This window comes from Pteronotus mesoamericanus, unplaced genomic scaffold, assembly GCF_021234165.1.
Source record: "Pteronotus mesoamericanus isolate MK-2021 breed Mesoamerican mustached bat unplaced genomic scaffold, CSHL_Meso_final contig_169, whole genome shotgun sequence".
In the NCBI taxonomy this organism is placed as follows: domain Eukaryota; kingdom Metazoa; phylum Chordata; class Mammalia; order Chiroptera; family Mormoopidae; genus Pteronotus; species Pteronotus mesoamericanus.
The window spans coordinates 13,242,243-13,259,867 of record NW_026555068.1 but is presented as its reverse complement, the minus strand read 5'-3'; the positions used below and the strand labels follow the sequence as shown (position 1 = coordinate 13,259,867).

Genomic DNA, 17,625 nt, shown 5'->3' with positions numbered 1-17,625 from the left:
ATGTTCAGCTTCCGTATTTGTTGCCATATTCTGAAAACTAGTCTTGATATATTCTTCTCACTGTTCCTTTCGATCACTATCCAGGTACAAGCCACAGTGGTGCTCTGCCAGGTTACAGCTCTCTGGTTTCAGACTTCAGTGTTCAGCGAGTCTTTCCAAAGCACACCCATTGTGTCCTGTTTTAAGATCTGGGGCAATTCCAGTTCCAGACACCCACAGAGTTAACTCAAAACCAGATTTCCCCTAAGACCATCTGGTAACAAGCCAGACTCCCCAGTCTAAACTCACACTGCCCTCCCTCAATAAAAGCTCTCTCTAACCATCCAAGAGGTATAATTCATGAGGTACTCGAGTGAAAAATATTTATACTTATCCTCCAATAGCCACCTTGGTCTCCAAGGACTGACTTTCTCTTAAGCAACATTTGATCTCTACATATTGAAAGGTATTAAAAAAATTGGCCTTCATCGAGCCATTTTTAAAAATCCTGTTATATGATTCCTCAAGGGCAGTGGATGGTTATCTACCCTGTATTTATTTACTTAGGAGCCACAAAGGGTCTTCCCAGTACAAAACTCTGCTCCAGAGCGACTTTGTCCACCAGAGCAGAAAGATGGGAGGCCACATGTTTAAATGGCAGCTCTTCTTACATCCACATCCAAATTTCAGGCAGAGTGCCACGTTTAAGCACAGATCTTCTCTCTCTAGAAATACAGCCTACAAATCTAAATACATATATGTTAAATCTCTCAGCTACAATAGTGACTCTGTTGTTTGGGTGGGGGTCCATCCTGACTCTTTGTAGAGTGACATAAACACATGTACTAAAGGTATCTTTGGATGTTCATTATTGCTTTGTTGAAAATAGGGCAATTTTTGAAAACATGGCATTTATCAATAAAGGAATGGGCAGCTTATATCATGCTATACCCATCTGGTGAATACTATGCAGCTGTTAAAAGAATAAAGGACATCTATTCTTTGTGGGAAAAAATCAGGATATGATGAATTATTTCTAGAACAATAACCAAAACAGTAGAGATTACTGCTAGGTAGAGAGCCCACATTCAAGGGGCAGAGGAACGGCCACAGGGAGCTGCTGGGGTTTAGACTTCAGTCACGCCCCCCTGCCGCCCCGCCCACAGCTGTCAGTCTGTTCCACGATGCCATGCCTCTGGTTCTATTCTGCTCTTTAGTTTATTTTGTTCATTAAATTCCTCTTGTAAGCGAGACCCCTTCTAAATGTTTCCTAAAAGGTAAAAATTAAGACTTCTAGGTTACACAGCTTAACTAAGATGGAGCAACTTTCGGAAGGCTGAAGACTTTCTTTTTAAAGTAATTTGTAACAGAGGCTTCCTTTCGCACCATTTCTAAATTAGTTTTTTGAAAACATTTACCAAATGGTCAATAACTCAGGCAATACTACCGTTGGGAAATTATTATTTAGGGAGAGAGAACTTCTGCATAAACACCTTTTCGTTTAGAAAAAATGGTTTGAAAAAGGTACATCAATTAATGTCCAAACCAGGTAAAAAGAGTAAGAGTAAAATCTCATTTTTATTTTTTCTGTCATTTTAATGTAATTCAGACAGACTGCTACAACAGTATTTTAAATTCCACAGAGAACTGCATGCTTTTGCTATTTAAAGACCATTGTTGGAGCATGTGAACTTTACCTCCTAAGAAATAAATAAAGAAGTTTTCAAGAATTTTTATAAGCACACAATCATTCACACCAACCTTCTAGATACTTTTCCCCTACCTTTTTCTAAAAGAGGTAATTCTCACCAGAACCCCACCACCACTGAAGGATTCAAAGCTCCTGAGCTCAAAAGCAATCAAAACCCACACGTCAGTATAATTAGTAGTCCAAAGCTTGGTTTAAATGTTTGAAGAACAGCAAACACCAAATATATTATTGTCTCCATTAGGTTATAACTCATGAATTAAAACCAGATTTAAATTTTCTTTACTCAGTGTCCATAAAGCCTTCATTCATGGCATCACGTCTTAGAAATTAAACAATACATTTTCAGCATTCTACAGTAATCATCACTTTCAAAAGTTGTAATAAACATCTGCATGTTACTCTAACACAATTTTCTACGAAGTATTTCGTCATATTATCAACTCTTAGTCTCATTAAATGATAAAACACAAAAGCTATACAAGACAAAACATCACAGAATTTTTTAATGTTCCCCTTCCCCAGTTGTTAGCTAGCAGCCCTTGTTTTTTTAGCGAAAGTGATGAAAATCAGAAATTCTGCATCCAACGTTTGACTTCGACTTTTTATTTTCTTATCGTCTTCTGGTACCACCATATCCTAAATGAGAAGAACAAAATTTGTATTAGTTTTTTTTAAATGCCCTAGAATTGCTTATAAAATTACAACAATAATACATACTATTGTTAACAAATACACGAGAGAGATAAGAGGGAAGGAGAGCGAGTGCGCTGGCCGAGCAGGGCTGTGCAGGGCCCAGTGCGGCGCCGCCCCAAACAGCCCTCCCCACCACCCCATCGTCATCACGCCTGCTAAGCCTGCCTGCAGAGAGTAACTTTCAGTCCTGCACACCAGAGAAGACGGGTTCTGTGGCAGCGCCAATGTGGTACTGGCAATACTCAAAGTCCAAGCCAAAAGCAGGGAGGCCAGCGGAGCCCGAGCCGTGTCCCCCTGCCCCTCACAGCTCCAGCAGTACACACGAACGACGGGGGGAGACTGTCCGACTGTCCGATGCACACACACGTGCACGAGCTAACAGGTTACAAAATGACAGTGTTCCCACCTGAAAAGTTTCTGAATTTTTTTCAATTTTCCTTTGGCTTATTTGGTAATGTTTTATGATTTTCTTCATATAAGTCCCATATATTTCTAGTTGATATTTACGGTTTTTTACAATTTTTGTTTCCAGTGAAAATGAGTTTTCTTTTGTCATGTCTTACAGAGTTATATTTTCATACTCGTATATCCTCCCAATTACTACTTCTCCTTTTCTCCCCAAACACTATCTTAGCATCAAACACCACAGGCTAGATCTGCTTGTTTTTAAAACATGAATGTGGTCATCATTATTGTATATATTCTTTTGTGTTGTTTTTTCTTTATATTTGGCAGATCTATCCATATCATTGGATACCACTGTTTATCTACTCTCACTTTTGCAAGAATGCATTTTAATCCATGTTATAAATATAACTCAATTTCTTCATCCCTTTTGCTGCTGATGGCGAGTCCGGGTGGAGACTGCGATCAACAGGGACGCTGTGAACACTCCCGTACGCACCTTTTGCTGCACAAGCACATGCATGTCTGTTGCTATGTATCTGAGAGTGAAACTGCTGACTCTTGGGTGTGCTTATGTTCAATGAAGTTATGCCAAACAGTTTTTCAAAATAATTATATTAGTCTGAATACACAGAAGCACTATAAGGACTTCACTCTTACATTTCAAAACATATTTAAATATATTCTACCAATTTCAAGACTTAATCACTGTTCTGTAACCCCCCCTGCTGCAGAAAACAGACTCAGCCCACAGCGCCCCGTTAGTGCCTCGTTACCCACCACCGCCCATTCTCCACTAATTAGTGGGATGTTTAACTCCAAATAGTTTTTGTTTTTTAGTATCTTTGCTTTTTGCAAAATGTCCTCTTAACAACTGCAATAACCATTAGAATCAAATTTTTGACAATTATTTACAGTATGGCTCAATACATTTTTATTGAGTTTTGCAGAAGTTAGAAAGTTCAAACTTCTACCTAGAAAATTCCATTTTAGAGCTTCAAGGACCCTAGATGTCAGAATTAAACAGATATGGAAACTAATATCCAGAAAGGTTTTAGTTAAAACTTTGGTTAGTGGTAGAAGTTTACACCAAATCCTTGTTTGATTTTCAAAGAATGTTCACAAGTGAGAGGAAAGAATGAATCTGAATATTTTAATCTCAGTTAATTGTGCTATTAATACTTCTGGTAGGTATACTAAATAAGACCACAATTGCTATATATAGTGAATCATCTTCTTACATTCCAAAGCTATTTCTATACTTTACTGCTATGTGATAGGAACCTCTATATTTTTGCTCTTACCTGATGCTGTTCTGGTTCTCGTCTCTGAACTTGAACACGCTGAAGAGCTACCTGAGCCGCCACTAAATGGTGAGTAAGCACGGCTATTCCACGGGCTGGAGTATGAGGGCTGGGAGGGTGGGTGGTACCATGAGTCCGAAAAGGGCGTTGCTGCTCTATAAAGACATAAAAGAGTGTCAAGTATTTTTCTTATATCTTTTAATTTTTAAATATCTTTCAATCCCTAAAACTATCAGAAAAGAATCTTCAAGTGTTTTTTCTTCAATGTTCTGGTGTATTAGGATTAACATGAAACAAATACTGTTTCATATTTCTGATATTGTTACAGTCATTGCCATGGGGGAAGAAAGTGAATCAGAGAAATGGTTCTTTCTGAATTTTCACTCAAGTAAAATCTAAACTTAAACTACCGATAATACTGAAGACATTCCAAAATCTAGCTCCAAGTTTTTTCCTGCCTTGCTTCTATCATTCTCCTACCAAACCAAACTGCTCATTGTTCCCCAAACATTGTGTTCTTTCTTGCCTAATAGTTTTCTCAAAAGTCAAATAAATAGTCTTTTTCCTATCTTATATTATCTGTAAAGGTGACATAGGGAAAAGGAACACAATGAAAGAAAATAACATATACCATATTGATAAAAGCACTATTGATATGTTTAGTATACCTTTCCCCAACCCCAAAGAATCTGATTTAAAAGAGTAATGTTGCCCTAACTTATTTTCCTTAACAGAACCAAATCTAGTCAAATTGTAAGCAAAACAAAGAACTCTCTAAAGAGAAGCTGAATTAAAGACCAAGTGAGACCCACCTGTTGCTGCCAAACAAATACCCTAATATTCCTCCAGTTCCCAAGCCGGTCCAGAAACCTGGTCCTGAATTTTCACATCCTTGTTGTCCTGTGAAAGCACTACCAAAACCAGAAGTTGCACCATATGGTCCTAGAAATAAAAATGATTTATTATGTACCCTCATTTAAACAAAATATACCCTACAGAACGAAAGCTAATAGGAAAATTTCAACTATTCCGTCTGTACTATTTTTTAATAGTACTCAGGCCTCAACTTATAATCAAGTTGTATTCAAACAGTATATTCATAAAATATGAGTTTATAACTAAGGATATATTTTAGGAAGGGAGCACTTCCTATAGGGTCACATTTGTCTGCTTAAGATGAATTACTAGAAGATGACTCCCACTTGTCAAATTACTTCCTTTCTGCATTGTGAACATCTTTAAAAACTCCAAGTGACAGCTATATAATGGAGGAAGCCAAGTGGAGACGGCCAGGTATTTGTATCAGGTGGGAATTCAGCTCTTAAAGGGACCAAAAAGTATCTTCTACTCAGAGGAAGTTTTTTTCTTTTTTTAATTGCTATATAATATACATAAAGGAAAGTGTGCTCATCAAACATGTAAAGCATAATAATTTGTACACATGTGCCCCCAGCTGGTGTAGCTCAGTGGACTGAGTGCTGGCCTGCAAACCAAAGGGTCACCAGTTCTATTCCTAGTCAGGGCACATGCCTGGGTTGCGGGCCAGGTTCCAAGTAGGAGGTGCATGAGAGGTAACCACACACTGAGGTTTCTCTCCCTGTCTTTCTCCCTCCCTTCCCCTCTCTCTAAAAATAAATAAATAAAATCTCCAAAATAAAAAATAATAATTTGTACATATGTACCCATGTAACTACCAGCCACATCAGTTAAACATTCCTAATACCCAGAAGGCTTCCTCCTCATAATGATCCCCACCCACATCAAAGATAAGTGTTTCTCTACCTTCTCTCGCCATATTTTAGTTTTATCCATACTTGAACTCTTCATAGTCATGTGGTAGGTATTCTTTTGTGCCTGATACATCTATGAGAGTCAATCCTACTATTGCATCTATCAGGTTTTGGGTTTTTAACACTGATGTGTGGTTTTCCATAGTGTTAAAAGAAAGCACAATCTGTCTCATTCTAATGTTAATAGGCATCCTATTTCCAGTTTTTGGCTACTGTGCATAAAATTGCTGTGAACATTCTTATGCAATATTTTTGTGTGGTTTTTTTTGTGTACATATGCATGAATTTCTCTTAAGTATATATCAAGGAATGGAATTGCTGGGTCATAGGGTAAGCATATGTTTAGGAGACAGTGACAGTTTTCCAAAGTGTTTACCATTCTAACTCCACCCATCAAGTTCCAGTTGACTACTCAGTACTCTGTCTTTGTAATGTTAACCATTATAGTGGTTAATAACGACTTCCCTATAGGTTTAATCTGCATTTTCCAGAAAACTAATAATGCTAAGCACCTTTTCATGTTTATTGGACATTTGGATATATTTTATTATTAAATGGCTGTTCAAGTCTTCTGTCCATTTTTAAAACTGGATTGTTTAAGTTTGTGAAAGTACTTTATATATTCTAGATACATGTCCTTTGTTGGATATGTGTCTTACATATATTTTCTCCAAGCATGTAGCTTGCCTTTTCACTCTCTTAATGTTTTCTTTTGATAACTAGACATTCTTAATTTAAATAAAGTCTAATTTACTCATCTTTTATTTCATGGCTGGTATTTTTTGTATTCTAAGAAATTTTTGCCTATCCCAAGGTCATGACAAATATTTTCCTACATTTTTATCTAGAAGCTTAATTTTTTATCTTTTATGTTGAGATCTTTAATACTTGAATAAATTTTTGTGCATGGTGTGAAGCAGAGTTTAAGGTAAATGCTTATTACCAAATCTGACCAAGTTGTTCTGATTAAGATAATTTACAATTTAATCCTGCATCCTTAAAATAGTAATCACAAATATCCTTATAGAGAAAAGACCAAAAGAGGCAGAAAAAGTTAAAAGTAAAAAATTAAATGAGAGGACAAATCTGCTCAGGTTTCCCCACGCAACCACTTTCTACTTCAGAAACAGCACAGGATTCACACCTCCCATCTACCCCACTTATTGCCATTGCCCAGGCAAAACATACCTGTGAACCCAGGCTTGAAGCCTGGAGGGGGAGGTCCTGTTGAGTTGGTGAATCCCTGGTAACGGTGCGAATTTGGAGGATACTCAGAACATGGTGGAGAATCTTGGCCATCACTAAGGAACAACTTATAAACTCCAAAGGCGATAGCAAGTAACACCGCGATCGTAATCAATCCACTGATGCCACTGGAATCTGGGGAGTACAGCTTTTTATAATAACCTGAGAAAGAGTTAAAGCCATAGTTTTTTCCAGATTCTCTCAATTTCTTCAGGCCGTGTTCTGTGTAATCTAAGTTATACTCCAAGCCACAGGAACCTCTTAGCACATACTGGTCTTCAGAGGATTCATAGCCTTCGCAGCTCACCACAGTTTTTCCAAATTTGTACGCAATATCTAAATCGGTCTTACATTCCCACTGTGGAGAAGAGTAGGAGTATGTTATTAGAACCAAAAGATTTTTTTTTCACTTACTATATATCATTTGGGCTATCTAGCTATCATAAAACTAGAAAATGAGACAAGGGGATGATAAACTAAATTCAGGACAATGGAGGAAGGCAAGCTAGGAGCCTTGAAGATATTGGTGATTGTTAATGTTCTACTTCTTAAGCTAGGTGTTGGATACATGAGTGCTCATTTTAGCACTATTCCTTATTCTTTACATATAGATGTAAGGAATTATTTTGTACATATTAATATTCTCTAATTTACAGGTTTTAGCAAACTTTCTAAATGTAGACCTTTTACCACTGTTGCTCAAAATGTTTCTTTTAAAACAGGGGTTTTTTAAATGTTAAGGCTCAAAAAACAGCATCATATATAAAGACCTGGTAGTTACATATAGTATCAGAGACAGTACATAACCTTCTGAGAAAAAAACTTTTCTACACAAATTTTTAAAAACCATGGACTAACTTCCCAGGGTCCAATAATATACATAATTCTCTTAAGGTTTTTTAAGATATTTCAAAAAAATGCAAAAGGAATCCACACTAACCTCTAAAGTTTCCACCTTAAAAAAAGAAGCCCAGGTTTCATTTAAATTCTATAACTACATTTTGAACTGAATAGGTAACATGCCTCTTTAATGACATTTAAAGAGACACAAGCTAAAATAGGCTTGATTGGTTCTTTTGCCTGTAAGTTTTTCTATAAGAGGAAAACAAATTATCTTCTCTCAAACTTCATATATACCATTTTCATTTTTATAACAGCTTTATTGAGATATAATTCACATAAAATGCATTTATCCATTTCAATGGTTTTTAATATGTTCACAGAGTTGAAAATACTACAACTATCACCACAATCTGAGAACGTTTTCACTGCCCCCAAAAGTAATCTCCTATCCATTAGCAGTAACTCCCTATTTCCCCCCAAATCTCGCAACCCTAAGCAACCACCAATCTGTCTGTATGGACTTCCCTATTCTGGACATTTCCTATGGTCCTAAATGACTGGCTTCTTTCACTTAACATGATGTGTTCAAGGTTAACAGTATGTGGCAGCATGTGTACTTCATTCCTTTCTATGGCTGAATAACATTCCTCTGTATGGATATGCCATATTGTTTATTCATTCATCATGATGACATTTGCATTGTTTCTATTTTTTGGCTATTATGAATGATGCTGTTACAAACATTTATGTACAAGCTTTTGTGTGGACGTTTTCAGTTCTCTTGGGTATATTCCTAGGAGTGTAATGGTTGGGGTATATGGTAACTCTACATTTAACCTTTTGAAGAACTGCCCGACAGTATCCAAATTGGCTGCACCATTTTACTTCCTAACAGCAATGTAAGGAGAGTTTCTCCACATCCTCACCAACATTTGTTATTATGTCTTTTAGATTATTGCTTTCTATTGGGTGTTAACCGGTATCTTCTTATTGTGGTTTTGACTTCTATTTCCCTGGTGGCTAACGATGCTGAACATTTTTTTCATGTGTTCATTGGTCATCTTGCCTACCTCCTTTGAAGAAATATCTAGTCAGATGTTTTGCCTACTTTCGAATTTGGCTGTCTTCTTACTGAGTTGTAATAACTCCTTCTATATTCTAGATACAAGTCTCCTATCAGGTTCATAATTGAAAAAGCTTTCACCCACTGTGTTGGTTGTCTTTTCACTTTCTTGATGGTGTCCTTTGAAGCCCAGAAGTGTTTCATTTGGGTAATATAAGTTTTCTATTTTGATATCCTTGTTGTTGTTGTTATATCATTTTATTTTTTAAATAATTTTATTTGGAGGAAGATTTATAAGCTTGCTGATTTAGGTAAATAAAAGAAGCTAAATCTCTATTGGTACTTCACGTTAATTTTCATTTCCTTAATAGTGTATACTAAAAGTGGCTCTAATTATCATATTTAAATTTGGGGAATCAGGAGAGGCTCTCTTCTACTAAACATAAATTAATGTATAATATCCCCTACACTGCTTTGCTCATGCTAGTGCCTTCTCTATTTCTTCAGCTCTAAAAATTTTACCCTTCCTTCTAACACAGCACATAACTTCTCTACATCTTCCCCAATCCCTCCAATGTTATACATGACATGGTTTTGCAACACTTTGTTGGTACCTACATGTAATTTGAGTACTTATCTTGGCTCTTCTACTAGGAAGAGAGTTTCTTGAGACTTAGGATTCCACCTAATTCATTTCTGTATACAATTTCATGTCTTTAATGAGTGACTTCACCATTAGTATCTTTTTTTATCCATCGAGACTGTAAAAAGTTGCCCTGGCTGGTGTGGCTCAGTAAATTGAGCATCGGCCTGCAAACCAAAAGGTTGCTAGGTCAATGCCTGGTTCAATGCCTGGTTCAATGCCTGGTCAGCACATGCCTGGGTTGCAGGCCAGGTCCCCAGCTGGGGGCGAGCTAGAAGCAACCAGCCGATGTTTCTCTCGCACATCAATGTTTCTCTCCTTCTCTTGCTCCCTCCCTCCCCCTCTCTAAAAATAATTAAATAAAATCTTTTTTAAAAAGCCTGTAAGAGTAAAATGAGAGTGGGATTCTGCTTTAACCTGAATATTCTGTTGATACCATTAGCAATACTAGGAAAACATGGAATGAAATAATTATCATGCAGTAAATAAGAACTTTCTCTCTGAACTGCACAGACTGTGCATACAGGTTACCATGCTGATAGAAGGAGAAATCGTCAACAGAAGATTCTTGTGAATGACGAGTTATCTTAAATCCTTTTTGAAAGCAGGCAGACACAAAGTAGATATATATTAGTATTCATTTTAAATGAATTAATTTAATAAAATCTATTCTGTTTCTAAATAATAAATTTTGGGACTTCAGGAAGATGGTCCACCCTAAGTACAAAATGCCAGAGTCCTAAAGACGAAATAAATAAATAAAGCCCATTGAAATTCTCCTGTTCAGAAGTAGACACCCCAGTTCTAAAACAATTTTAAAATCAAGTGTCTAAAGCACAAAAGGGACACTTGTACACCCACTATTTACAACTCCTTATCATCTTAACTTTATTTCTTAAGGGAACGTTGGTATTCTTTGAGGAAATGACCGAAAAATGACAACCAGAAGAAATCCTCTAACTCCCCTCAAGTATATGAAAAGTTTTGAAAATTTACTAATGTCTTCGAAAAAAGCTATGGAATAAAAATTACAATGAATAATTTTATGCTTTAAAATCAGTTCATTTTTCTTGTGGAGGATGTTTCTTCCAAAGAATAAATGACTGATTTATATTTATATAGCTTAGGTTAACCTGAGATTTTCTATATGTGCCTCCCCAAAATACTGAATAATGTCCCAATAAACACCGTACTGAATAAAATCCCATTCAGACTGCGAGCAATGTAATGAATATTACCTGTACATCATACCCATCCCAGCCTTTGTTCTGGCACTGAACCACTTTTGGGGTGTAAGAGTCACATCCAGCTGTGCCTCCAACACATTTCAGCTGTGGGACGGGATCCAGCCTACGGGAGGTGGTATAGCGGTCATGGTGGAGGGTAAGAGCTTTCACATCCCGCAACAATATTCTGTCTGAAATAGTAAGAAAACAGATAAACAGAGAGTAAATATCTTGTGAAACATCGAAAGTTACCCTATAAAGCTCTTATACCATATACTGTAAAAAGGGTCTTCCTTGCTTTTTGAGGGTGACTAAGAGAGGGAGAAGCAGTCCCCAAAAGCCACACCAACACCACTCGGGCCCCTTGCACAAACTTCAGTGGTCACACCTTGAAGGCCTCTCTTCATTTCAGGCTGGATGCCCCCCGCCCCAGACTGCTTTTATATCACAAGTTCTACATACCTTTTGCAAAATCAGACCATAAATTCATTAACCTGAAACGTACTGTTGTACAACAACTTTAATGGTTAATTAAAATGGCAAAGAATATACATCAATGTTCCTGAAGCACATTTAATGACTTAAATGTCTGTCAAGAGATGAATGGATTAATGAAAGTTTTCGCCCTGACTGTTGTGACTCAGTAGGCTGGGCGTCCTCCCACAAAGCAAAGGTCACTGGTCCGGGCACAAGCCTGGGTTGCAGCATCAGTCCCAGTCAGGGCACGGTCACAGCACACACGAGAGCAAACCGATCAATGTTTCTCTCTCACATCTGTGTTTCTCTCCCTCTCTTTGTCCCTCCCTCTCCCCATTTCTGAAAATAAATAAATAAAATCTTAAAAAAAAAAACCAACAAAGAAATACTTAAATATACCAACATCAGAATTTTCCCCAAAAAAGAACCACCCAAGTAACCCTAGAGTGACCAGATCATCCCACAGTAAAGTTCGAAGTCCAAAAGCACCAACCCTACCCTGATAGCTTCCAACCAGCTTTTGCGTTCCTACCCTTAATTTTGAGCAGGCAGCCAAGAATTACTAAAAATATGAAGAAAGCACCTAACATGGGATCCAACAACAGGCCAAAACAAATCACAATAGCAAGCTGGACAAAAAAGAGACTATACAAGGAGAAGAAAACTTTTTTTATATATTTTTATATCTATGATATCCTCAAAGATGTAAAAGAAAACAATGCATCCATAAAACAATTATTTTTAAAGGAACACCTAGAGAACAAAACAAGAGCTCTTGGAAATTATATCAGGGCAGCTTAAAACGAAAAACTTAGTAACTCTATCTGAAAGGTAAGAAAATCTCCTAGAAGGCAGAGCAAAAAAAAAGAGGGTGGGGACTCGGGGGTGGGAATACAGGGCCAGTTCAGGAACTCCAAACACCCAGCAGGGGCCCCAGAAAGAAAGGGTAGAGAAATTAGATGGAAGAAACCCAGTGACACACTTAAAGAAAAGTTCCAACAACTGAAGGATGAGAGCTGTCACAGTAAAAGAAAATAAATAGGCAGATCCATACAAAGGCACATCATTGCGAAATCTTAAAGAGCACTGTAGACAATAACTGCCAGGAAAAGAGGAAAAACAGGTCACATACAAAAGGTAAAGGAATTAGAAAAGCTTCCAATATCTTAACAGGCTAGAAAAGAAAATGAAGAAATGTCTTTAAAAACTCAAAAGCTCTGACAACTCAACACCAAGCAAACAATCCAATTTAAAAATGGGCAGAGGACCTGAACAAACACCTCTCCCAGGAAACCATACAAATGGCCATCATATCTATGAAAAGGTGCTCACCTTCACTAGCTTTTGGGGAAATGCAAATCAAAGCTAGGAGATACCACTTCACACCTGTTAGAATGGCTATTATGAACAAGACAGGTAATATAATGAGTGTTGCAGAGGTTGTGGGGAAAAAGGAACCTTCATTCACTGCTGGTGGGAATGTAAACTGGTATAGCCACTATGGAAAACATTATGGCAATTCCTAAAAAAACTAAAAATAGAGTTACTATGTGACCCAGCAATCCTTCTGTGTATCTACCCGAAAAACCCGGAAACATTTATTCACAAGATTTATGCACCCCTATGTACACTGCAGTATATTCACAGTAGCCAAGACATGGAGACAACCAAAGTGGATAAACAAGATACGGTACGTATGTACAGTACTTGGAATACTACTCAGCCATTAGAAAAGATGAAATACTGCCATTTGCCACAACACGGGTGGGCCTTGTGAATATTATGGTAAGTGAAATAAGTCAGTCAGGAAAAGCTAAGAACCATATAATTTCACTCACATGTAGAATATAAAACTGAAACTCATAGACACAGACAGGTCAGAGCATGGCGGATACCAGAGGGAAGAGGGCGGGAGGACAGAAAGCGTAAACGGTGCCAATTATATGGTGACAGAAGATGATTTGACTTTGGGTGGTGAGCACAGATGAAATATACAGATCATGTATCATAAAAATATACACTTGAATCTTATTTAAATAATAAATAAATGTGTTTGTTTTAATTCCCCTGACTCTCCGTCTGGAAACTTCCTTTTTTCATGTAAGAATTCCTTTAGGGTTCAACTAATTCATTTTTCACTCCAGTTTTTAAATTATAATTCGAATCAAAGTCTATTTATATATAACTTTCTAGGAATACATAAGGAACACATACATTTAAATCCAACTCGGCATTTAATATTTAATAATGATAAAACATCCACATTAAATGGGTTACTCAAAGTCAAGTACTTGCAAATAGTGCCTTGTCTCTCATTTCAGCATTTAAGAATAAAATGGGAAATTACAAAAATAAATCTGTTGTTAAAAACATAGGCATTTCCTATCACCAAATCATGTATACAATATTGGTACACCTTCCATCAGGCCTTAACATCTTTACTCCTCAGAACAAAACTAAAATTTTAAATGTTTAAAAATCATTTTTAATCCCAATTTAATAGCACACATCATTTATTAATTGGAAATCAGTATGAATGTGAAATATACATACATGTACATATGTATTAATTACAAGTAGTATTATTGATGCCATAAAAAGTTCTTTAGATAATCCTAATAAGAGTAATATAAAAGAACCTCTTCCCTAAAAAATCACTTATCACAAAAAAATAAGATAAAAATATTTCTAAAATTCTAGAGTATGGCTCGTGTATCTCTCCAGACCACCCCCCTCTCCTTTCTTGGAGAGTAAATAAAAACTGTATTCTCTATTTAAAAAAAAAAAAAAATCTAGAGTACGGTGAAAAACAGTAAGAAAAGCTGGCGTAACTCAGTGTACTTCACTGTAATGGTCAGAATAAGCAGCACGAATTCGGCTCACATAAACATATGACTCTGCTAACCTATCCGCAGGTTTGCGGCCCTGTCCAGTAAGTGTGACTCAGAAGCTCCTGATGTCAAGGCAACGGCCAGCCACAGCAACAGGCAGCCATGACAACAGCCAGAGTCGAAGACGTCAGACCGTCTTGACAGCAAAGCAACATGCGCAGGTGAGTGTCGAGCTTTCCAGCCAGACGATGGGATCAGGGCCGTAGCCCGAGAAGGGGGAAGGTGGGCAAATTTTGGGAGTCCAGGGAAGGAAGAAAGGGGACGTTAAGAATACTGAGCTGTCCCGCCCCGTCAACTCCCCAACAGTCCCCCCTCTCCCGTCTAGACGCCTGGGAAACGAAAAGGCTCCAGAAGGACACAGATGAATAGCGAAGGGAATGAAAATGAGGACTTAGGGCAGAAAAGCTCAACGGATGCCGAACAAAAGTCGTCGCCCGTGAGGCCTCTCAAAGCTGGCTAAAGGCAACAGGAAGGACAAGTGAAGACAACACTCACCACGGTCGTTCCAGCCCAGGGCAGGGCCCGCGATCAGAAGCAAAAGGAGACCAACGAAAGGGCAGCGTCTGTCCGCTCCGGGCCTACCGGCCGCGGCCATGGCGCTGGGCGAAGATGGCGCGCGGCTGCCAGGTACTCGCGGACCGGAACCGGGGCTGTGAAAATCCGCGCGCAGCTGCACAGGGACGGCAGGAATTCCGGTCTTGAAGCACAGACAGCCCGTTTGCAGAGCCGCAACAGCCACGGACGTCTGCGTTCCTATCTCACGTCACTGCCGCTGCGGCACGTTTGGGGGCGAGAGCGCACAACTCCTGGACCCGCCCCTGAGGCTCAGAGCTGCCAGGGACTGGGCGCGGCCGTTGAGGGCGGAGCGAAAGGAGTGACGCAATCTTTGGGCGGGGCAAAGGGCTGTAGTCCCGAAGATTCTTCGCGTAGGTGCTGTGGTTGGGGGACAGTAGAATTTTCGCAACGCAAAATCTAAGGTGTATGTAGTCAGTCAAGTTATGTATCTCTAAAACCTCAGTAACCTTCCCAGGGAGGTTTTTGTGCCTTGTTCAACTTTGTCTTCAGCACCTAGTTGGTTAACAGAGAACTGGAGCAAAAGGTTAACATGGAAATATATTGTCTGGTTTTAGAGGCTCAGAGCGTTCACATACTTCCTTGTGCGTGGTGGCAGTAAGAACTTACAAAATATCAGGGGGAGAAACTACTGTCTACTTAAAGAACTAGCCAGAGAAAATGGTTCTAGGGATGCAGAGGCATTACCTCTGAAGTGTGACAGGCCTAGGTTTCTCTCACTCATTCATTCAACATACATAGGCTGGATGCCTAATATGTGTCGGGTACTGTTGTAGGCGTGGAGGATACAGCCAAGATCTCTGTAGTCATGGATCTTACCTTGAAGTGGGATAGGACTCACAAAACTAATAAATTGATAAGATAATTGGTAGTTCTAAGTGCATTGGTTAAAATAGGGTGATACAGTAGAGACTGAGAGGCAACTTGTTCAAAGAGGGAGGACCTTTCTGAGCAAGTGATTTCCAAACTTTGAGACCTGAATGATGAGAAAGAATCAGCCATACAAATATCAAGGGAAGAGCGTTCTCGCCTGGTGAACAGTGAATGCAAGAGTCCGGCTTTGTGTTTTGAGGAACGTCATTCACTAACTTGACCAAACCTTTATATATTGAGCACCCACCGGTAAATGATAGTACCTGCCAGACACTGTGCCAGGTACTGGGGATCAGCAGTGAATAAAACAAAATTTTGGGGGGGTGGGAGAGGCAAACAAGACCAGTATAACTAGAGCAAAGTAAGACAGGGGAAGAGTAGAACAAGGGGAGGCAGAACAGTGGTGTCTCAGAGAGGGACCAAGCATGAATAGAATAAGGATAATAGAGAATTTTATTCTCCACATGTTAAGTTTCAGGTGGGCATCCAGGTAGACATGTCAAATAGACACTTGGATATACAAGTCTGAATTGCAAAGACAAGGTAAACTTGGTAGTTATCAAAATGAAGACACCATTTAATGCCACAGGAAGAACTACAATGTCTGAGGAGAGAATTTAGATATGGCAGTAGCAATGTGTGAACCTGATTCAGATCCTGATTAAAACAAACTATAAAATAAATGATATTTATAAGACACTTAGAAATTTGAACTCAATATACAATGATATTGCAGAATCATTTTCAAGTGTAATATATGTACTATGAGTGTTATTTTTAAGATCCTTTTAGAAACACTGAAATATTAAAGATGAAAAATTATACCCTTCAAAATAATATGGGCAAAATAATATGGGAGGTAGGAGGAAATTGACGAGGAGTATAGATAAAACACTGATCATGTGTTAACTGTTAAGGGTAGCTGATGGTTCATGGAAGTTCACTATACTATTTGGGATACTTTTTTATACATTTAAATTTTCCAAAATAGAGTGTTTTAAAAACTAAAACCAAAATCTTCTCTGACTTGATCTGTAAGAGTTAGTAATTCCATAGTAACAACATTGTAGGGAGGATTAAATCAGACAAACATTTAAAGCACTGGGCACATAGCAGCTCCTTGATAAATAACAGCTCTTTCACCCTCATCCCCATCACTGTGAATTAACTTTGGAGTAGAGCAAGCCATCTGAATGAAAAATTTTGAAACTATGAAAGATTAAACTATTATATAAGAATAGAGAACATTTAAAGGATATAACATTACTAATGTTTAGGATTCACTTGGCAAACTGATGAAGAAAACTGCCCTGGCTGGGTAGCTCAACTGGTTAGAGCAGCAGTCCCTAACTTCTGGGCAGCAGAGCAGATCAGTACCTGGCTGGGCCTGTTAGGAACCAAGCCACACAGCAGGAGGTGAGCTCGAATGTCATTCGCTTGAATCATCCCAAGACCATCCACATCCCCTCCCTCCCCACCACCCCCGCCTCACCAATGGAAAAACTGTCTTCCACAGAACTGGTCCCTGGTGCCAAAGGAGTTGGGAACCGCTGGGTGAGATCATCCTCCCAATACACTAAGATTGCAGTTTCCATCCCCACTGAGGGCACATACGAGTAGCAACCCATGAGTGCATCAATAAGTAAAACAACAAATAGATGTTTCTCTCTTTCTCTCCCCTTTCCTCTCTCTCTAAAATCAATAAATAAAAACTTTTTTTAAACTGCTGACATTCTGCCCCTTTAAGACAATTATTTTCAAGCTTTAGTTTGCATAGGAAATCTTTAGGTTTCTTGTTAAAATTTCAGATTCCTGGGCTGTGCCTACAAAAATTCTGGAATATCTGAAGTGGAACCCAGATGTTTGCATTTTTAGGAAGCATTCCAAAAAATCATTGAAATACAACATT

General features: G+C 38.4%; 1 protein-coding gene across 1 annotated transcript; it reads right to left on the bottom strand.

Annotated features, from left to right (window-relative positions):
- Positions 1–1,538: 1,538 nt before the first annotated feature.
- Positions 1,539–15,087, bottom strand: SARAF (store-operated calcium entry associated regulatory factor). Its single transcript, XM_054566081.1, has 6 exons — positions 14,766–15,087; positions 10,915–11,093; positions 7,071–7,485; positions 4,905–5,034; positions 4,093–4,247; positions 1,539–2,326 (listed from the first exon to the last, which is right to left on the bottom strand). The coding sequence occupies exons 1-6, from the start codon at positions 14,863–14,865 to the stop codon at positions 2,301–2,303; spliced, it is 1,005 nt and encodes a 334-aa protein (XP_054422056.1). The 5' UTR covers positions 14,866–15,087; the 3' UTR covers positions 1,539–2,300.
- Between the last annotated feature and the right edge of the window lie 2,538 nt (positions 15,088–17,625).

What these genes read in the sequence shown, in the direction of transcription:
- SARAF (XM_054566081.1), bottom strand. Translation starts at nt 14,865, where the DNA reads ATGGCCGCGGCCGGTAGGCCCGGAGCGGACAGACGCTGCCCTTTCGTT. An exon ending in CTTCAAGCCTGGGTTCACAG is followed by an intron (nt 5,035 to 7,070) that starts GTATGTTTTGCC and finishes TTTTATTTCTAG; the next exon opens with GACCATATGGTGCAACTTCT. An exon ending in GAGAACCAGAACAGCATCAG is followed by an intron (nt 2,327 to 4,092) that starts GTAAGAGCAAAA and finishes CTTCTCATTTAG; the next exon opens with GATATGGTGGTACCAGAAGA.